Source organism: Mirounga angustirostris, unplaced genomic scaffold (genome assembly GCF_029215605.1).
Source record: "Mirounga angustirostris isolate CCGP_5_RB_7025 unplaced genomic scaffold, mMirAng1.0.hap1 SCAF_3, whole genome shotgun sequence".
NCBI lineage: Eukaryota > Metazoa > Chordata > Mammalia > Carnivora > Phocidae > Mirounga > Mirounga angustirostris.
This window is the reverse complement of record NW_026991711.1, coordinates 96264208-96281834: the sequence shown is the minus strand read 5'-3', so window position 1 is coordinate 96281834 and position 17627 is coordinate 96264208. Positions and strand designations below refer to the sequence as shown.

Below are 17627 nucleotides of genomic sequence, written 5' to 3'. Positions count from 1 at the left end.
TTCCACTGGGAAGGAGGTCCACGAGGGTTCAGAGCCGAGGAGCCAAAAGGGGGCTGCGACCCAAGGAGGGACTGAGTAGGGCGACCTGGACCCCTCACTGTCCTCCCGGGGGCACGCAGCGACCCCTTCCACGCCCGCACCCGCCGGGTCCCCACGAGTCCGGGGCGGCGCGCGCGTGTCCCCTGCCGGGAAGCCCGGATCCCGCGCGCCGCGCGCCATGGAAGCAGCTAACCTCTCGGTGGCCGCCACCGGCGTCGCCCTTCCCCTGGCATCCGAGGCCTGCAGCATGGGCCCGAGCCCCGGCGGGGTCGTCGGGTCGACCCCGGGCGGTGCCGCCCTGCCGGGCCGCGAGCCGCCTTTCTCCGTCTTCACGGTGCTGGTGGTGACGCTGCTGGTGCTGCTGATCGCGGCCACTTTCCTGGGGAACCTGCTGGTTCTGGTCACCATCCTGCGCGTCCGCGCCTTCCATCGTGTGCCGCATAACTTGGTGGCCTCGACGGCCGTGTCGGACGTGCTGGTGGCGGCGCTGGTGATGCCCCTGAGCCTGGTGAGCGAGCTGTCGGCCGGGCGGCGCTGGCGGCTGGGCCGGAGCCTGTGCCACGTGTGGATCTCCTTCGACGTGCTGTGCTGCACCGCCAGCATCTGGAACGTGGCGGCCATCGCCCTGGACCGCTACTGGACCATCACGCGCCACCTGCAGTACACGCTGCGCGCCCGCCGCCGCGCCTCGGCGCTCATGATCGCGCTCACCTGGGCGCTCTCGGCGCTCATCGCCCTGGCGCCGCTGCTCTTCGGCTGGGGCGAGGCGTACGACGCGCGGCGCCAGCGCTGCCAGGTGAGCCAGGAGCCCTCCTACGCCGTCTTCTCCACCTGCGGCGCCTTCTACCTGCCGCTTGGCGTCGTGCTCTTCGTCTACTGGAGGATCTACAAGGCGGCCAAGCTTCGTTTCGGCCGCCGCCGCCGCCGCCGGGCCGTGCTGCCGCTGCCCGCCACCGTGCAGGTGAGGGGCGCGCCGCCCGACCGGGGCGCGGGGCGCGGGGGCGCTGCGGGAGGAGGCGGCTCGGCCAGCCGGAGAGTCGGCGGCGGAAGCTCGCACACTTGGGCCGCGCACCCGGGGCGCCCGAGGAGCTGGGCATCTGCTGTCAAAGGGGCGCGCTGCCGCTGGCGCGCACGCGAGGGGCTGGCCCCCAGCGGACCTGGCGCGCGGGGGAAGCGCTTTCAGGACCCGCGCACTAGGGCTGGCGGGGGCGCGGGCGCGGGCGCGGGCGCCGCCGAGGCACGCGGCCGTAGGGGGTCTGCAGGGGCGGCGTTTCTGGGGAGTGCTGAGGGCACCACCGATGAGCCGAGCCCTTGGGGTTTGCCCAGGAGCGACTGTGTCCCTGTGACACCGGCAGCCGCCAGCTTCCGGGTGGCGGGACTGCGGCGGGCTGGGAGCGCGTGCGGAGGGCCACATGCCTGCGTTTTCCCTTCGCCGCCGCACCCAGGTCCACCCTCTGCAGTCCAGAAACGGAATCTCCAGCTCTGGCGGCCAGCTCCCTGCCAAAGAGGGAAGTGAGCGGAAAATAGAGCCCAAGTATCATGTTCCTCTCACTACCCCAACCTCAGGGTTTTCCTCTAGCGGCTTTGGAAGGAGCTAGAACCGTCCGTTCAGATCCCGGCTCGGGACACTGGGGGCAGGTGCTTAACCTCTGCGGGCCTCTTTTCCACGTCTTTAAACAAGTTCATTCCTGCTTCATAGGGCTCTTGGTGAGGAAGGATCTCACGAGATGGAGCATGTGAGGCCCCAGCACAGTGCCTGGCACCCCGGGGTGGCAGAGCTGGCTGGGGTAGGGATCACCGGGGTGTTGTTGCCTGGCAGTCCGCAATGGGCCGGAAGCAAACCCTGGAAATGAATGAGACAGAGGAACACGGATTTGGCAGAACGTCTCTGATTGCATTTAGAACTGGAGCTTTCTGCCTTTTGGCAAGACCCTAATAAATATCAGCTCCCTCCTCATCCTAGAAGCCCCAAACTTTCCTTTTTTGGGGGGGTAGTGGTCAGGCTCCAAGTCCTGGAGAATAATAATAGGACTTACTGCCCCTTTCCAAATACAATAAAATAGTTGCCCTTTGTCCTCAGGCATACCTTCCAGGACCCACAGTGGATGCCTAAAACCACAGATATGCTATTTTTTCCTATACATACATACTGAAGATAGAGTTTAATTTATAAATTAGGCACAGAGGTTAACAACATACCTAATAATAAAATAGAACAATTTTACCAATATACTATAATAAAAATTATGTGACTGTGATCTCTCTCTCAAAAATATTGTACTGTACCCACCCTTCGTCTGGTTATGCTATGAGATGATAAAATGCCCACGTGAGGAGATGACATGAGGTGGTGACGTAGGCATTGTGACGTAGTGTTAGGCTACTACTGACGTGGATGAATCAGGAGGATCATCTTCCAGACCTCGGTTGATCACAGATAACTGAAACTTCGGGAAGGGAAGTGAAACCATGGCTAAGGGGGTGGGGGGTGTGCCAGAGACCACTGTGCATGGCCCAAGGAAGGACTGCTGGTGGGCGGGGGCAGGGAGAAAGAGACAGTAAGTTTTCTGTTGTTAGTTTTGTTTTAATTTTGGAAAGTTAACTCAGATACGTAGGCTACGCAAACATATGTGTTTTAAAAAAGCAGGCTTTTTCCTCTTCATTAAATGGCAGAGGGATTTTGTAGCATAAAATAGGAATGTCAAGACTAGAATTGGAAAGTGTTGGTAGAGCAGAGCTTTATTCAGAATTAATGATGTTCTTTGAAAGGTCCCTTGGAAATGCCTGGGGTGATTATAGCTTTTCTGTCTGATTGCGGAGGTAGGGCTGATTTTTAATAGCTACATCAATCCAATGTGCACCTAGAGAAATCATGGCGGAATGGATGCCAGAAAGGCTTGCCAAACCTGAGTTGGGCATTCATTTTTGAACGACCCCATCCAGGCAGGTGATATCAAGAAGAAGAGAGTGAATAGAAGCCTGGCCAATCCGGGGTGGCCGTGGGTGGGGAGAAAGAGCTCGGGGAGGCAGGGCCAGTGGTGTGATTTTCCACTTGCTGGCAGTGGGACCCGGGGCAAGCCCTTCCCCCGCTCTGGGCTGCAAGTTCTCTAATACACAGTATGGGTCTAAGCCCTGGCTGGGGCTCTCCAGTCATGTGATGCTGAGATTGTAGAGGGGATTGTGTTGGACAGCATCCCGCTTCCTTAGGCTTCGGCCAGCCCTCACTCAAATGCCTGGGTAATGCTGCTCCGTCAGCATCTACAAGGTTTCTGACCACAAGACACCCAAACGGAAACTTAAAATAATATGTCTGGAGTACTATCTACCTTTCCCCCGCCCCTCCTGCTGTTTCCTGCACTCTAGGGAAAATGAGTTGAATTTAGGTCCTGAAACGTGTCTGTACTGCTTTCTGTGGGTGATGGAAGCACTTACGGAGTCTGAAGGCTCTGGTAATGGGGCTGTGTACATCCTTCATCTTTTCCGCGATTCTGTGGCCAGGTCCCAACACTGAGATATGATCAGAAAGGGACCAGCAAGAGTTCCTGTGCAGTGATTTAATTCTCTGGGGCAAAATGCAGTTTTTGAAAGTAGAACCGGAAACCAACGTTTACTAAGTGAGTCCTATAATCCAGACACTGTATTTGATGCTCTACACCCATCTTCTCTTTCATCTCCATGACCCAGCTGGGTTGACCCTATCGTCTCTATCAGTCTGGATCAGCTGAGACATACTCAGCCACATATGACCCCCAAATGGACAGCTTATCTCACTCTCAGAGTTCAGTGTGGGTCCCCTCCTGCAGAGCTCTCCACCAGGCAGCAACTCATGGACCTGGACCCCTTGCCATCTTCGAGCTTTGCGGTCTAGAACGACTGGCTTCCAAGGTTGCCGTGTGAAGGCAAGAGATGGATGGAAATATAGCAGCTTTTAACTGCCTTTCCCCAAAGCGGACACATGACAGCTCTGTGCTCGGCCCATTGGCCAGCCACTGGCTGTGACATCCAGGGAAACACGTGGATTATTTGGTGAACACTGTCTTTAGCACCAACCCTCATTTTCCACTTGATAAAACTAAGTCGCCACAGAGTCAGTTCATTTAAGACCACAGAGTTAAAGTGTGGAGAAGCTGAGGTCACTGTTCTTTACTTTGTCATTCCTCCACGCTGTCTCCAGGGATTTAACTGCTGAGCACTGTTCCACTGCCCTCAGGTACCTCACCTTCATAGGAAGGAGGCAGCCATATCTCAGTCAAGGTGGGGCAGCATGGGATCAGGGTCTCAAAACTCTGCTCGTGAACTCTGTCCTTTCCAGGAGAGCTGACCACAGCTGAGCACGGAGGCACTCCCCCGCCTTCTCTCAGGAGACAGGGTTCATTCCTACCCTGCCCTCCTTTCTTTCAGCTTTCTAGAATGCGTACCACATATAGAGTATGTCCTGCTCGCCTCCCCCACCCCAAGCAACCCCCATGGGTCATGATTGTTTCCCATTGGCCGGTGCCCTTTACTATTGAGAAGAAGAAAAAAGCAAAATCAATGGAGATTATGTAGTTGGCTTTTAAAATGTGACATCAAAAACTGTGGGGTTTTTTTCCGGTTGTTTGATTACCGTGCACAAGCTGATAAGCAGGGTCTGATTATTCGTTAGGCACAGTAGGTGCACTACCCAGAGCCGCAGTACTTTTAGGGGTCCATGGAAATGGTTCAATTTTAATTTCTTTTAAAATTAGGGGAAGAATGAATATAAGAGCAATGAATATATAATAATGTATCCAGCCTCAGTTATATTAGTCTTCATAATAATATGGTCATAAAATATAATTTTTAATATTTTTTAATGGAAGAAGGGGCCCACAGAGGCAGAGATGCCTAGGGCTCATGAATGTGATAATACAGCCCTGGCTGACACCCTTCACTCACTCACTCACTCAATCAATAAACATGTGGTGGGAGACAGTGTGCCCAGTGGTTAAGAGCATGGGATTTGGAAGCAAGCAGACCTGGATTTCAATTCTTTTTGTGCCACTTATTAGCACTGTAGCTGAGTGACTCAGTCTAAGCCTGCATTTCCCCATAGGTAAAATGGAAATATTGCCACCTGCCTCATAATATTCTTGTGATGAGTAAATGAGATAATGGTGTATACAGAGTCTCTAAAATAGTAAACCATAAATGCAAGCTGCTAGCATCTTCATTATTGTTCCCTAAAATTCCTCTTGTAAGTTCTAAAAAATGAATGATGATTTTATTCCTCTTACTGCTGTTACTCACCATCCTAATAGGGGAGTTACTTTTCACTTGTTTAACAAACTAGCCCAAAGCTTAGTGGTGTAAAACAACAAACATGTACTAAGTTTCTGTGGGTCAGGCTTGGGAATGGCTTTGACCTTCTGGGCTCAAGGTCTCATGTGGTTGTAGCCAAGATGTCGGGTGGGGCAGCAGTCATTCCAGGGCTTGACTGGGGCTGGAGACTGCTTCCAAGATGGCTGACTCACAGGGCTGTTAGCAGGAGGTCTCCCCAGGGCTGCCTAAGCGTTGTCACAACATGGCGCCTGGCTTCCCTTCTTCCCGGAGAGCACCGTAAGGAGGAAACTGCAATGCCTTTTATAGACTAGTCTCAGAAGTTACATGAGATCTCTTCCCCTATAGTCTAGTCACTAGAAGTGAGTCACCAACTCCAGCCCACACCCAAGGCAAGGGGAATTAGGCTCCACCTTTGGAAAAGTATCAGTGAACTTGTGAACAGATTTTAAAACGACCCCCGTAAGACACACAGATGGTGTTCAAAATTACTTGAGCGACTGTTACTGACCTGCATATTAGGCACTGTCGTAGCCTCTGAAGTTTCAAAGAATGAGTGAGCAAGGTCTCTATTCTCAAGGGATTAATTTTAATAGACCACAACTATATAATTAAAAATTCAATAAAATCTTATAGGTGCTCTGCTAGAAGTCTGTCCAGAATACAGTGAATGGTCCTGAGAGCCTGAATATGGGAAAGCACTTTGTACATGGCCAAGGGCAAAATAGATGTGTAATATTGAGCTGTAGGGTTTGCGACAACTTCGATCTGAGTGTTAGATAATGTTACGTTATAAAATATTGGCCTCTCTAAGCTAACTCTCTGTATTAGCATAAATAAGTTTTTGTGTTGTCAGAAAAATAAATAAGTTTTTGTGTTGTAAGCATACAGTACATAAGCCTTGAGTGACCTGAAACATCTGTACAGAGCCCTTTATGTTTTTGTCACTTGTCCAATGTTTAGTTGTCATCTGGACCACCCCAAAGACTAAGCTGCTGGTGGGACTGCGGGCTTGTTGGAGACAGGAAGAGCGTGGTGGAAAATCGTTCTGATTCCATCTGTTAAAAGAACTGTGGGCTCAAACACATTCTCATGCCAGACTGCAAGCTTATTTTAACTTTAGGAAAGTACATTTTATGAATCAAATTGTATCAGTGGTAATAAAAAATCTGGTTTATGGTTTGATTCTTTAAAGATTGGCACCTAAGAGTCTGCGAGTTTCCGGAAGTACTTGGATGTGTCAAGGAGCGTTTTTAAAATCTGCACCTTCAGAAATGCCCCTGGCCTTCCCGTCCCTACAAACTTCTCCCTTGCTGTTTCCTTGCATTGTTATGTTCATTCTGTCTCTTTACCTCTACTTCCATTTCTCTTTTCTCTCTGATTGGATTGTTGGAGAAGAGTGGAGGGGGAGAAGGAGAAAGGCGGGGTGGGGGGGTAGGCAAATACCGTGCAGGGACCATGTGTCTTCACCAATGACCTTGCAATGATCTACTCCTCAAATCTGTGTGGTTCTTGGAATAGATTGAGCTTCTCAGTGGAACACTGAGATCCAAATTCCATGGTTCTTAACCTTTGGGTAGGTCGCAGATGCCTTGGGCTTGCTGCCCAGAAAGGTATGTAGGTGCTTAGTCACCCGATTTGCATAGGGCAGTCCCTGAAGCCTATCTCTGAAGACTGATGCTGAGCCTTCCTTCCCTTGGCTTTTCTGAGAGATGGAACCCACAGTGTAATAGTAACTGTGACTCTCTGAAGCAGGGCTGTAGTTGTCAGGGCATGGCCCCCAAGGGGGGCAAATCAGAACCCTGAGTCTGGACAATACATGTGCAAAAGGCTTTGCCTCCCTTCTTTCCACTACTCCCTCCTCCCTACCCCCTGTGCCAAGAATCTTTGGCTTGGGCTTCCAGGGATTCCAGGGTATGAACTCTTGCCTCAACAGAGGCCCTTCCATTGGCATCCACTCGTAAAGTGGGGATGACTTCAGATCAGATGATATTAGAACAGAAAACACAGATGTATTCCCCTTCTCCGAATTAACTCCAGTGGATCCTTAGCCAATCCACGGTGACTAAACTCCCCACAAAAATCCATGTTCTCCAAAAACAAGAAAGATAGCAACTGTACCTTATGTTATTATGATCACACGCAAGAGCTCAGCAAAACTATACTCTATACTCTGTTGTGAATATAATTACACTGAAGGAAAGGTTATTTTTTTTTTCAAGCCCAGCATGCTCTGCTTTTTTTTCTGTAAGAAAACTTCCTGAATTTCATTTCTTTTCTCTTCTTTTTTCTTTTCACACAAGAGAAGCAGCTGAGAAAATTTCCTGATCTAGTTTGTCAGACATGCTAGACAGTTTCCGTTCACTTTGAGGGGCTATTTTGGTTAGTTAACTTCTTAAAGTGCCTTTGGGAAATGCACCGTGGAGCTTGGTTATCTCAGTGAACGCTGGGCAGAGAGATTGGAGCCCCAGCTGTCCCAAGTCCTGACCTGCCTAGCTCTGGATAGAAACAGGGAATTCCAGTTACAATCCAGATTGCCTTCAGCCCGAGTCAGAAATCTCTGTGTCCTCTCTCCCTCTCTCCCTCTCGGACGTTGTAGGGCTCAATTCATCACTAGGATCAGTATGGGCGCCCAGACACCAGGCTTAGTAAAGAGTCTCGTTGCCATACTTGCATGCCTGACCCGAGGGGTCACAGTGGAAACTACTGTTTGTTCCACCAGTGATTAGGACCATCTTTCTTCTTTTTGCTTGTCTCTCCTATTTCTTATTAGGATGTTTAATTGACAACATTAGAGGATTACAAATGCTTGTGGGTTCTTTCTGTGGCAGCTGGAATTTTTTTTTTTTTTTTTTAGAGAAGAAGGAAGGGACAAAGGGTCGGGAAGTTGAGGTTTTGGCGGGCCTCCCGTGTGTTCCTCACAGTAAGCCCGCAGCCAAGGCTCTTCACAGTTAGAGGTGTAGAAGTGAGGGCATGGCGGGGCTCTGGTTAGAATCCTGTCTGGCCACTGACTTGCTCTGAGCCTCGCTTCCTTGTGCCTTCCTTACTGGTTGCTGTTCTTACTGAGTAAGATAGCGGGGGGAGCCACCCAGTCATGTACCAGACCACTGTCAGCAACCTGGAAGTCAGCCTGCCACAGCTCACTGGGCACTGGCAGGAGCCAGGAGACTCCGAATCAGAGTCAGAGGACTTTATTACGCTCGGCACACAGGCCCACACGAGTGTCACATGGACACTGGTTCCCCTTACCCTCAGACTCGCGCGGGAGTGACCTGGAGCGGCCCAGATGCATCTGCATCACGGCAGAGAAACTCCTAGGTGAGAGAGCTCAACTCTGTATTGCCCAGTGTTGGACAATCGATAAACCTGCCTTGTGCTCTTAGGAAACCTGAATCTTTTGTAAGGGGCTGCAAGCTAAGCTGCTGTTTTTCCACTGGGAGACACTATCTCTATCTTCCAAGGTTGTTTGCTTTACAAACATCCTCGATAAGCCAGTCTAAACTTGGGGCTGTCAGTGCCTTCGTTAGCAAAATGTGCATAAATGCAAGAGACCTGAGAGAGAATCGTCTCCCTGAAACATCTCCCAAGTCAATAAATTTTTACTGTTTTTACTATATGCCATTCATGATACTAGGTGCTAGGGACTCTTCAGGGGACAGGACACTCATGGTCCCTGCCCTGCTGGCCTGTCCGTGGTGACTCAGAATCCTTGCCCTGACATCAGAGTACTGATGGGAACAGTGGGACAGAATATTTCAAATTGGGACTTGATGGGAAATTCTACTACAGAGTCCCCAGACACACAGTGGGTGGTAAATAAATGTTTAAGCATATATTGTATGGCAGATTTGGTCCTTAATTAATTTTAGATGAAAAAGCCTCAGATTCTATGGAAGGTTAAGGTAAACTCATCTTTTAGGTCCCGTCCCAGCATGGCAGAAAGAGGCCATACAGGCCTGGAACCAGATTGACCAGGCAGGCGCCTTGGTTCTGCGTTCCTCCCCCCGACTTGTGTGGTCTTGGCCATGGCATTTGGTGTCTCCAAACTTCTGTGTATTCAGAGCACCTTTCCTTTTACAGCAGGACCCAAAAGTGCCAGGGACTACTGGCTGTGTGTATCCAACAGCCTGGACTCTTCCCTGCATATTGGGGAGCAGGGGGAGGGTTTCTAGCCAGAGGTCAGAGGCCCCTTAAAGCCTGAATGGTCAGTGTTAAGACAGGTGTGCAGACGGAAGTTGGGGTGAAGAGGTGAGGAGAGAGAAGACCAACGAGGAAAGATGGAGAAGCTCAGGGATGGCTCCAGAGCTGGTGGCTAGAGACCCTAGACATTGCCAGGAAGACATATGTCCATTCTGAAAAAATCTCAAGCATATGTATTCTTAAAATAGATTCTACTGGGGCACCTGGGTGGCTCAGATGGTTAAGCGTCTGCCTTCGGCTCAGGTCATGATCTTGGGGTCCTGGGATCGATCCCTGCATCGGGCTCCCTGCTCAGCGGGAAGCCTGCTTCTCCCTCTGCCTCTGCCCCTCCTCCCACTCATGCTCTCTCTCTCTCTCTCAGATAAATAAATAAAATCTTAAAAAAAAAAAAAAAGATTCTGTTGGAACCCATCCAGATCAATCACCTTTGCTAACGGTGCAAAACAGGTAGGGATTAAGAGTGTGGTCTCTGGTTCAAAATACTCCCGTTTGACCTCCAGCTCTTACCATAAGCAACTGGGTGATCTTGGACAAGGTATTTAACATCTCGGAGTGTTTTCTCAACTCTGAAATGGAGATAATAATACTCCAAATTTTGATGTAAGAATGAATTCAAATCATCCCTTACAAGACTTAAGCATAGTGTCTGTTTATGTCTGTTTTACAAGACTTAAGCATAGTGTCTGTTTTATGGTTAACTTCTCTGGAGCTGTTCTTAGCCTCTTTTGGCTTTCTATTGGATATTACACCTCAAACGACAAAAGCCAAGGTAGTCAGTCTCCTTGCAAACCGGAATCATCATCCCAGGCTGTATGGCCTCTCTCTGCCACTCCGTTTCTTTGAAGCCGTTTCTGGAAAGATTCCACGGTCTTCCCGCATCTCTCTCTGCGAGGGGTGTAGCAGGCTCAGGAGGGAAGCTGGGAACACGGGCTTCTAGCAAACAGAGGCCGCGGCGGAGCGGAGCTGGATGCCGCTAACCGCCGCAGTGCTGGAGGCCAGGTCCTTTAAACCAACTTACTCTGTGAACTTGCCTTTTGTTTCTTTCCCCCAGGAGCCCCTTTGAGCTGAATTCACCCCATTTCTTTGCCTCAATAGCATACCAAGGATTTGGAATTTCCGTTCCCCGGGGGAGGGACTCAAGTGCCTGGGAGGCCATTTAGGTCAGCAGAGAAGTGGTTGGAAAAGTGCCCAGTCCTGAGCCCGGAGGGAGGAAAACGACCACGCCACCGTCCACTTTGGCTCCTGCTCTGATAAGATGGTTCCCTCCCCAAGACACGGCTCAGTACTCATGAGATGGTTTCAGGATGGCACGTCTCTATGGCTCAGACTTGTCTGGTGACTTGAGGATGGTCCGCTATGAGGGGATGGGTCAGCGCGGTCTCTTCTAAAGGAGAAGGGAGACGCAGGTGCGGACCTTTCTGTTGTCATGATCACTGGTTCACTGAGCAGCCGTTTCCTGAGCACCGGCCAGGCACCAGGTGCTGCTGCCGGGCAGCTGTGTGTACAAGGGGGACAGTCCCAGCGCCAGTTCAGCTTGGCCCGGGGTGGGCGGACAGGTGTAATCGCCATCGCCGCACAAATTGCTACAGAAGAGGAGAAAGGGGTGCCAAACAGGGAGATGTGTTTGAGTTTAGAGGGTTAGAAAGGCCACTCTGAGAGGCCACTCAGCCTCCAAGCTGAGACCCGAGAGGTGAAGAGGAGCTGACCAAAGGATGGGGGTGACAGGGTGGACGGTGCACCAGAGGCTCCTTAAATGGCAGTGAATTATTACCACAATGGCATTTACAGTTTTCTGTTTGTTTGTTTTTTTAAGCTAGGCAGTACAGAACTACTCCAGAATCTAAATCTGGAATCCATTTAGCACATCGTTGTATAATTTCTTGCAATATTGATGTTTATAGGCTGCCTCGCCAGCTGCGAACTTTGTGCCTGGGCTGGGCTGGGATCTGTTCTCTTTGGGGTCCAAGTCCCAGCCCCAGCCCACTCCATGATTGTCGAATGGGTCATGTGCCAGGAGTTGTGCCGGGCAGCCAGCACATTCCCAGTTCACGTCGTCTCCCCGGTGGCCTTACGATGGGGGGAGAGGACTTTGTCACCCAGCTTCACAGATGGGGGAAAAGCAGGTTTGGCCACTGGGGCTGGGACTCAAGCCAGAGTCTGACACTGAGGCTCCTGCTCTTATCTGCCACCTTCCCTTTTTATATCTTATTATCTGACATCGTGGGGACCACCACTGTCACTCCAGGAAGAAACTTCCAGACTTATTATTATTATTTTTTTAAGATTTTATTTGTCAGAGAGAGCCTAAGTAGGCAGAGCGGTAGGCAGGAGAGGGAGAAGCAGGCTCCCCGCTGAGTAGGGAGCGGGATGCAGGACTCGATCCCAGGAAGGCAGATGCTCAACCTACTTAACCGACGGAGCCACCCAGGCACCCCCTTCAGGGCGTATTTTAACCTACACTTTCAGGAACGTTTTCACCTAACATTTTGGATGGATTCTGGTATAAGCGCATCTTGAGAGGCCGCAGGAGAGGTGTTGGCCACACTGGATTTATCATCCCACGTCAGGTTTTATGTGTTAATCGCACGTTTCCTTTGTTCCAAGGTGGAGGAGGCCCCTCAGGAGGCTGAGGTGGTGTTCGCGGCGCGTCGCCCAGCGGTGGCCTTTCAGATGAGCGGGGACTCGTGGCGGGAGCAGAAGGAGAAGCGGGCAGCCGTGATGGTGGGCATTCTCATCGGCGTGTTTGTGCTGTGCTGGATCCCCTTCTTCCTGGCGGAGCTCATCAGCCCCCTCTGTGCCTGCAGCCTGCCCCCCATCTGGAAAAGCATATTCTTGTGGCTTGGCTACTCCAATTCTTTCTTTAACCCGCTGATTTACACAGCATTTAACAAGAACTACAACAACGCCCTGAAGAGCCTCTTCAGCAAGCAGAGATAAACCCAGGGCTCGGGGAGACCTGCAGGTAGGGCCGTGGGCAGAGAACTGCTGTTTCTTTCCGCCGCAGGTAGCTGATGCCGATGACATCAGAGCCGTACCGTCGGGCCTGGACGGTAGGCGCCGCAGTGCCAAAGGCTCGCCGGGAAGACAGCGCATGCGTGGCAAGCGTGCAGCCACGCCCTCTTCCCGGGTGTGTGGCAGACATTGCTAATCGATCGGGGCACGTTTCTCCCCGCAGCGGGACCTCTGCCTCAGGATCCTTATCCGCGCTCTAGGTACTGCTAACTGGCTGGAATGGACACAGGAGTCGAAGCTGACTTGCCTTTCCTTTATTTAATACCCTGTTCCTCCGAGGGGATCCCTCGGCGCAGAGCCCCAGGTGGCCTGTTTTGGGGCCCACTCAGGAGACTGTCTCCTTTGTGAAACAGCCCCCACCCCGTATCCACCTGATGCAACTTCCCTTCCCCAATCTCCCAGGCGGTGTATCCCAACTGGGGAGATGGGCATCATCTGAACGTTGGTTTTTTATTAAAAAAAAAAAAAAAAAAGTGTCTGGTGCAACCCGTTATCTACTGAATCAGACTTTCGGAGAAGTCTGATAATTGTATTATTGAGTTCTTTTTTCATCAGTGAGAGACAGTGCTAGATACTTCGATTGTTCTTTAGACCAATTAAATTGGCCTTGGGCGGGGGGGGCGGGGCACTCAGGCAGGAGTGCTTTTTAAAGCTCCCTAGGGGATTCTAGCCGGCCAGAGTTGAGGATCCCGGTGGGGTCCTTTCTCTGCTTCTGAACAAGGGAGAGCAGCTATGAGAAATGTTCCCACCACTTCACCATACACACGTGTATGTGTAATAAAAATACTATTGAAGCATTGATTTCTGGGCTCAAAATCATTCATATGTATGGCTGATCACACACACACACACACATTCACATATGCCATCGAAACAGGGATGACTGCAGTCTTAAGACACAACAATCCCAAACTGCCATAGTGAATCTTGGCCTTCCTGAAAATACCAAATGTGGCCCAGGTATATAGGGGTCCAAGGGCCTGTTTGAGGGAGGATACCTAGACTAAGTCATGCTGGCCATAGTCCCCCTGATTTTGGGAAGGGCTGGTTGCCTACCGATTAGGTTTTTTCAATATACCCAAAACAGTACACTCCCGCATCGGCTCACCAGATATTTGAGGTATGTAGACATTCTTTAAGCTTATACTATAGAGGACCTGTACTTTGGGGTTTATCAGAGAATAGAGGTCCACAGTGCCTTTTCCAAAATCTTTGGGGCCAGATGGGCTTTGGAACTTAGAAGCGTTTTCAAGTGTTAGAAAGGCAATATGGTGTATATTGCATAAATTAGCTAACACCCCCAGCTCGGTTGGGGGCAGCAGTCTCTACTCAACCTGTGCAGTAAAATGTATGAATATTTATACTGTGAGAAAAGACTAAAAATAGCTAGCTAGCACAGAGTCAGATCAGATTTTGTCACTGAATGTGTTAGAAACCACCTCTGGTTACCAAACTTTGTGTTTTTGCAATTGAGGACCCGTACCTCAAACCATCCACAGTCCCAGCTTTGCTGCATGTCAACCCTGTTGAGGGGAGGGATTCTGAAGGCAGTCTGGGGAGAGTACGTGGTTCAACTATTCCTTTGTGGCTAGCGGTTGGGACACCACAAAGGTGCTTTGTATGGCTTTCTACAACAGCTTTCTTGAAGTCCTATTTTGGAATTTTATTCTTTCATTGGAAGATACTTGAAGAAACACTCATGTGAAATATGTCAATGCACTTCACATAAAAATGTGAAGTCCTCTGTTTCACTCTTTGTGAAGCATGCTTTCTTATGATAATGAGGACTTTTATTATGTTTCCATTTTTCCCTTGATCAGGAAGAACAGAACCACATTTCTGGCCTAACTTTGGAATCTGTGTAGGAACTGGCATCCTATTGATTTGTGTCTAAGGTTTCTAGCCAGTCTATAATTCCAATTCTTACTTAGGTTTTCCCTATCCTAGTGTTTTCTGTTCTATTTGTATTTTACTATCCTAGTCTGTGTATTTCCTGCAACCACCTCAAATCCTCTGTGAACCAAGCCAGGAAAGAAAGGAATGGGCACATTGTTGTGTTTGAAGGGTTAGAGCTCACGCTTGGGGCTGTTGGGGATTTTGCCCTATCCGCTGAAACACACTAGGTGGTGGTAGAGATCTTCCCTGTCCCTCTCTTCATACTGTTTATCAAGCATCCACCATGTGTTGCTGCTGTACTAGGTTTTAGATACAAATGCTCATTTGATCCTACATCTATCCTGCGAGGTAGGTACTGTCCTCATCGAACCCCATTCAGAGGGTAAGTAGCCTGCCTGTGGTCACACATGAGTACATACATGGCAGAACTGGTATCTGGACTCAAGTTGACCTGTATCCAAGCATGAGGAAGGACGGGAACTCAAAAGAAGTCGGCCTGGACTCCATGTTTCACTGTTTGCTTGCGTTTTGCAGCATGAACACTGTACCTGGTGTAGTGGGTCTGCTTGCATTGTTTAGTTGGATTCCAGGCAGGAGCCTTAGAGGAAGAATCTAGGTAGAGTTGGTGAGGGGCACCTGTGGAATTTTTTGGTTTACTCTTCCTTCTGGGTAGGATGCTTTATGATCGTGTTCATTTGCCTGGGATTTGGCTTAATGTAGGATCATGATGGAAGCATCCCAGGCGGAAGGAATTACGTATGTGGACCCTTCTTCTTCTTCTTTTTTTTTAAGATTTTATTTATTTATTTGAGAGAGAGAGAGTGAGAGAGCACAAGAGGGGGGAGCGGAAGAGGGAGGAGCAGACTCCTCGCTGAGCAGGGAGCCCGATGCGGGACTCGATCCCGGGACTCCAGGATCATGACCTGAGCCGAAGGCAGTCGCTTAACCGACTGAGCCACCCAGGCGCCCCTGTGGAGCCCTTCTTAAAAGGAGGTTGCTTGCTTGCTGATTTGGTGGCAACTTCTATTGGACCTTTCAGACTTGACCCTTTTCTTCAGTTAGGGGGACCTTCCCTAACCACCACTATAATTACAAAATGCTTAATTTCTGAAACAGATCAGTTGATGACTGACTCTCTGTAAGGCTGCACCTGTAATTCCTTTTAATAAGAGTATCAAAATAACAGTCAATGACAAAGTATCTGATTTATAATGAACATTGCAGGAACTGCTTTAATAACCATAATGTCTCTGCTCTGCCTCAAATCTCTTTGCTTGCAGTACCTAAGACGGGGGTGGGAGGATGTAAGAGGAAATAGTCTCTTCCTTGTCGAGATTCATTTGCTAAAGTATCTTCATGTCAGAATCCAATTTCACAAAGTTCCAGGTCTGTAGGATGGATGGGGCTAACCCAATGGTATTCTTTTATAATGCAGTCATGTACAATGGATAAAGTATGCTCCCTTTCTCCCCTTTAGCATGGCCTCCATGTTTCTTCATGCCATGTTGGACGGGAATTTGGATTCTGACCATGATTGCTGGCCAGCATGAGCATCTATCCCCACGTGGGTACCATCCCTAGAAGCCTGCTCTTCTGGCCCCTGACCTGGTCCCTCTACACTAACACTGGGTAGTACAGAGAAGTGTCTGAGTCTCTGAAATGTCTATGAGTTGGCTGGGATCTCACCGATCCAGGCTGGGCTCTTCTGGGTCCAGCTTCAAGCAGCAGTTTGTTTGGGTCTAGGTCTGTTCCATGTGCCTCTCAACCTCCTTGGGCCAGCACGGTATGTTATTTTCAAGAGAGGTGAGCAAGTGGGCAAGCCTGACCACTCAAGCACGCTTCCAAACTTTTGCTCATAGCAAGTCTGCTAACAACCCACAGACCAAGTAAAAGCCCAAAGTCAAAGGATGGGGAAGAGCATTCCACCCACCAGGACGCCAAGACAAAGGTGTCTGTTCTGGGGGAGTGAAGAATGGCAACAAATAATTCAGTGTTCCATACGTGAAAAAGGCAGAACATAAAAAATCAGAGTGTGGTATAAAAAGGGTAAGCACAGTGTCTAAGACTTTTGTTTCTGGTATATGTTCATCTGGATTATCAGTCATCTCTTATCTGGGGTCCTTGCTGTTGCCCTTGCTTCCCTGGTCTGTGGTCAGCACAGCTCCCAAGGTGTCTCTGTTGAAATCTCCAAAGCCTCCAATGATTCCCCACACAGGTACCCTTCACGTTCCTCAAAACTCACCTGCTGGGCCTGCTTCTACCTCAAGGACTTTACACTCAGTAACCCCTCCGCCTGGCATCTCCCTCACACAGGTATCCCTCACCAGGTGGCTCATTCCCTCACTAGTCATCAGTTTGTTTGTATTTATTTAATGCTAAGAACACAGATATCCTAAAGAGACAATGGAGAAAGTTTTTTCTAGGCTGGATTTTGATCATAAAAACACGAATGATTCAAACTTCTGAAACAAAACAGCACACAGATCTAGAAAATGCAAAACATTTTATTTCTTACCTGAATTAAGTTGAAAACATGTAAATGTTATCTTTAAAAAATACCAATATTAGGGGCCTGAGTGGCTCAGTTGGTTAGGCATCTGCCTTCAGCTCAGGTCATGATCTCAGGGTCCTGGGATCGAGCCCCACCTTTGCTCCCTGCTCAGTGGGGAGCCTGCTTCTCCCTCTCTCTCTGCCCCCCTCCTGCTTCTGTGTGTGCACACGCTCTCTCTCTCAAATAAAATCTCAAGAAAAAATAAAAGTTATCAAAATTAAATTCATGCAGAGAAACTACCCATAGCTTTTAAACCATAGAACACCTGGTTTTCTATAGGACAAAAATAAAAGGATGTAAAATAATGTGCAGTTTATAGAATTCAAAGAAAATCAGGGTGGCTAAGAGTCGGTGAAAGAGGCAATTAGGGGCAGGAGGCATTTTTTAAGGTAGACACTCTGGTGACATCTACAACAAGCCTGGAGGGAACCAGGAGGCTGACACCGAGCAGGCCCTGACAGGGGGTACACCACTGGGTATGTGCAGTGGCCAGCAAATTAACTGGTGCTCTGGTGAAGTTTCTGGAATGACAACCAAGGTAGTTCCCAGTAAAGGATCTGAAGGTAGTCCCTAACTATTCATTATAAAATTGCAAATCACCACCAAACCAGACACTCCCGATCCTTCTTCC

At 49.5% G+C, this 17627-nt stretch overlaps 1 protein-coding gene across 1 annotated transcript; it reads left to right on the top strand.

Moving 5' to 3' along the window:
* Positions 1 to 217: 217 nt before the first annotated feature.
* LOC123838556 (5-hydroxytryptamine receptor 5B) lies at positions 218 to 13185 on the top strand. Its single transcript, XM_045867499.2, has 2 exons — positions 218 to 1000; positions 12142 to 13185. The coding sequence occupies exons 1-2, from the start codon at positions 218 to 220 to the stop codon at positions 12472 to 12474; spliced, it is 1116 nt and encodes a 371-aa protein (XP_045723455.1). The 3' UTR covers positions 12475 to 13185.
* Positions 13186 to 17627: the final 4442 nt, after the last annotated feature.

Excerpts from the sequence above, each read along its gene's own strand:
- LOC123838556 (XM_045867499.2), top strand. The coding sequence starts at position 218 with ATGGAAGCAGCTAACCTCTCGGTGGCCGCCACCGGCGTCGCCCTTCCC. Across the intron at positions 1,001-12,141 it reads CGCTGCCCGCCACCGTGCAG|GTGGAGGAGGCCCCTCAGGA; the intron begins GTGAGGGGCGCG and ends CTTTGTTCCAAG.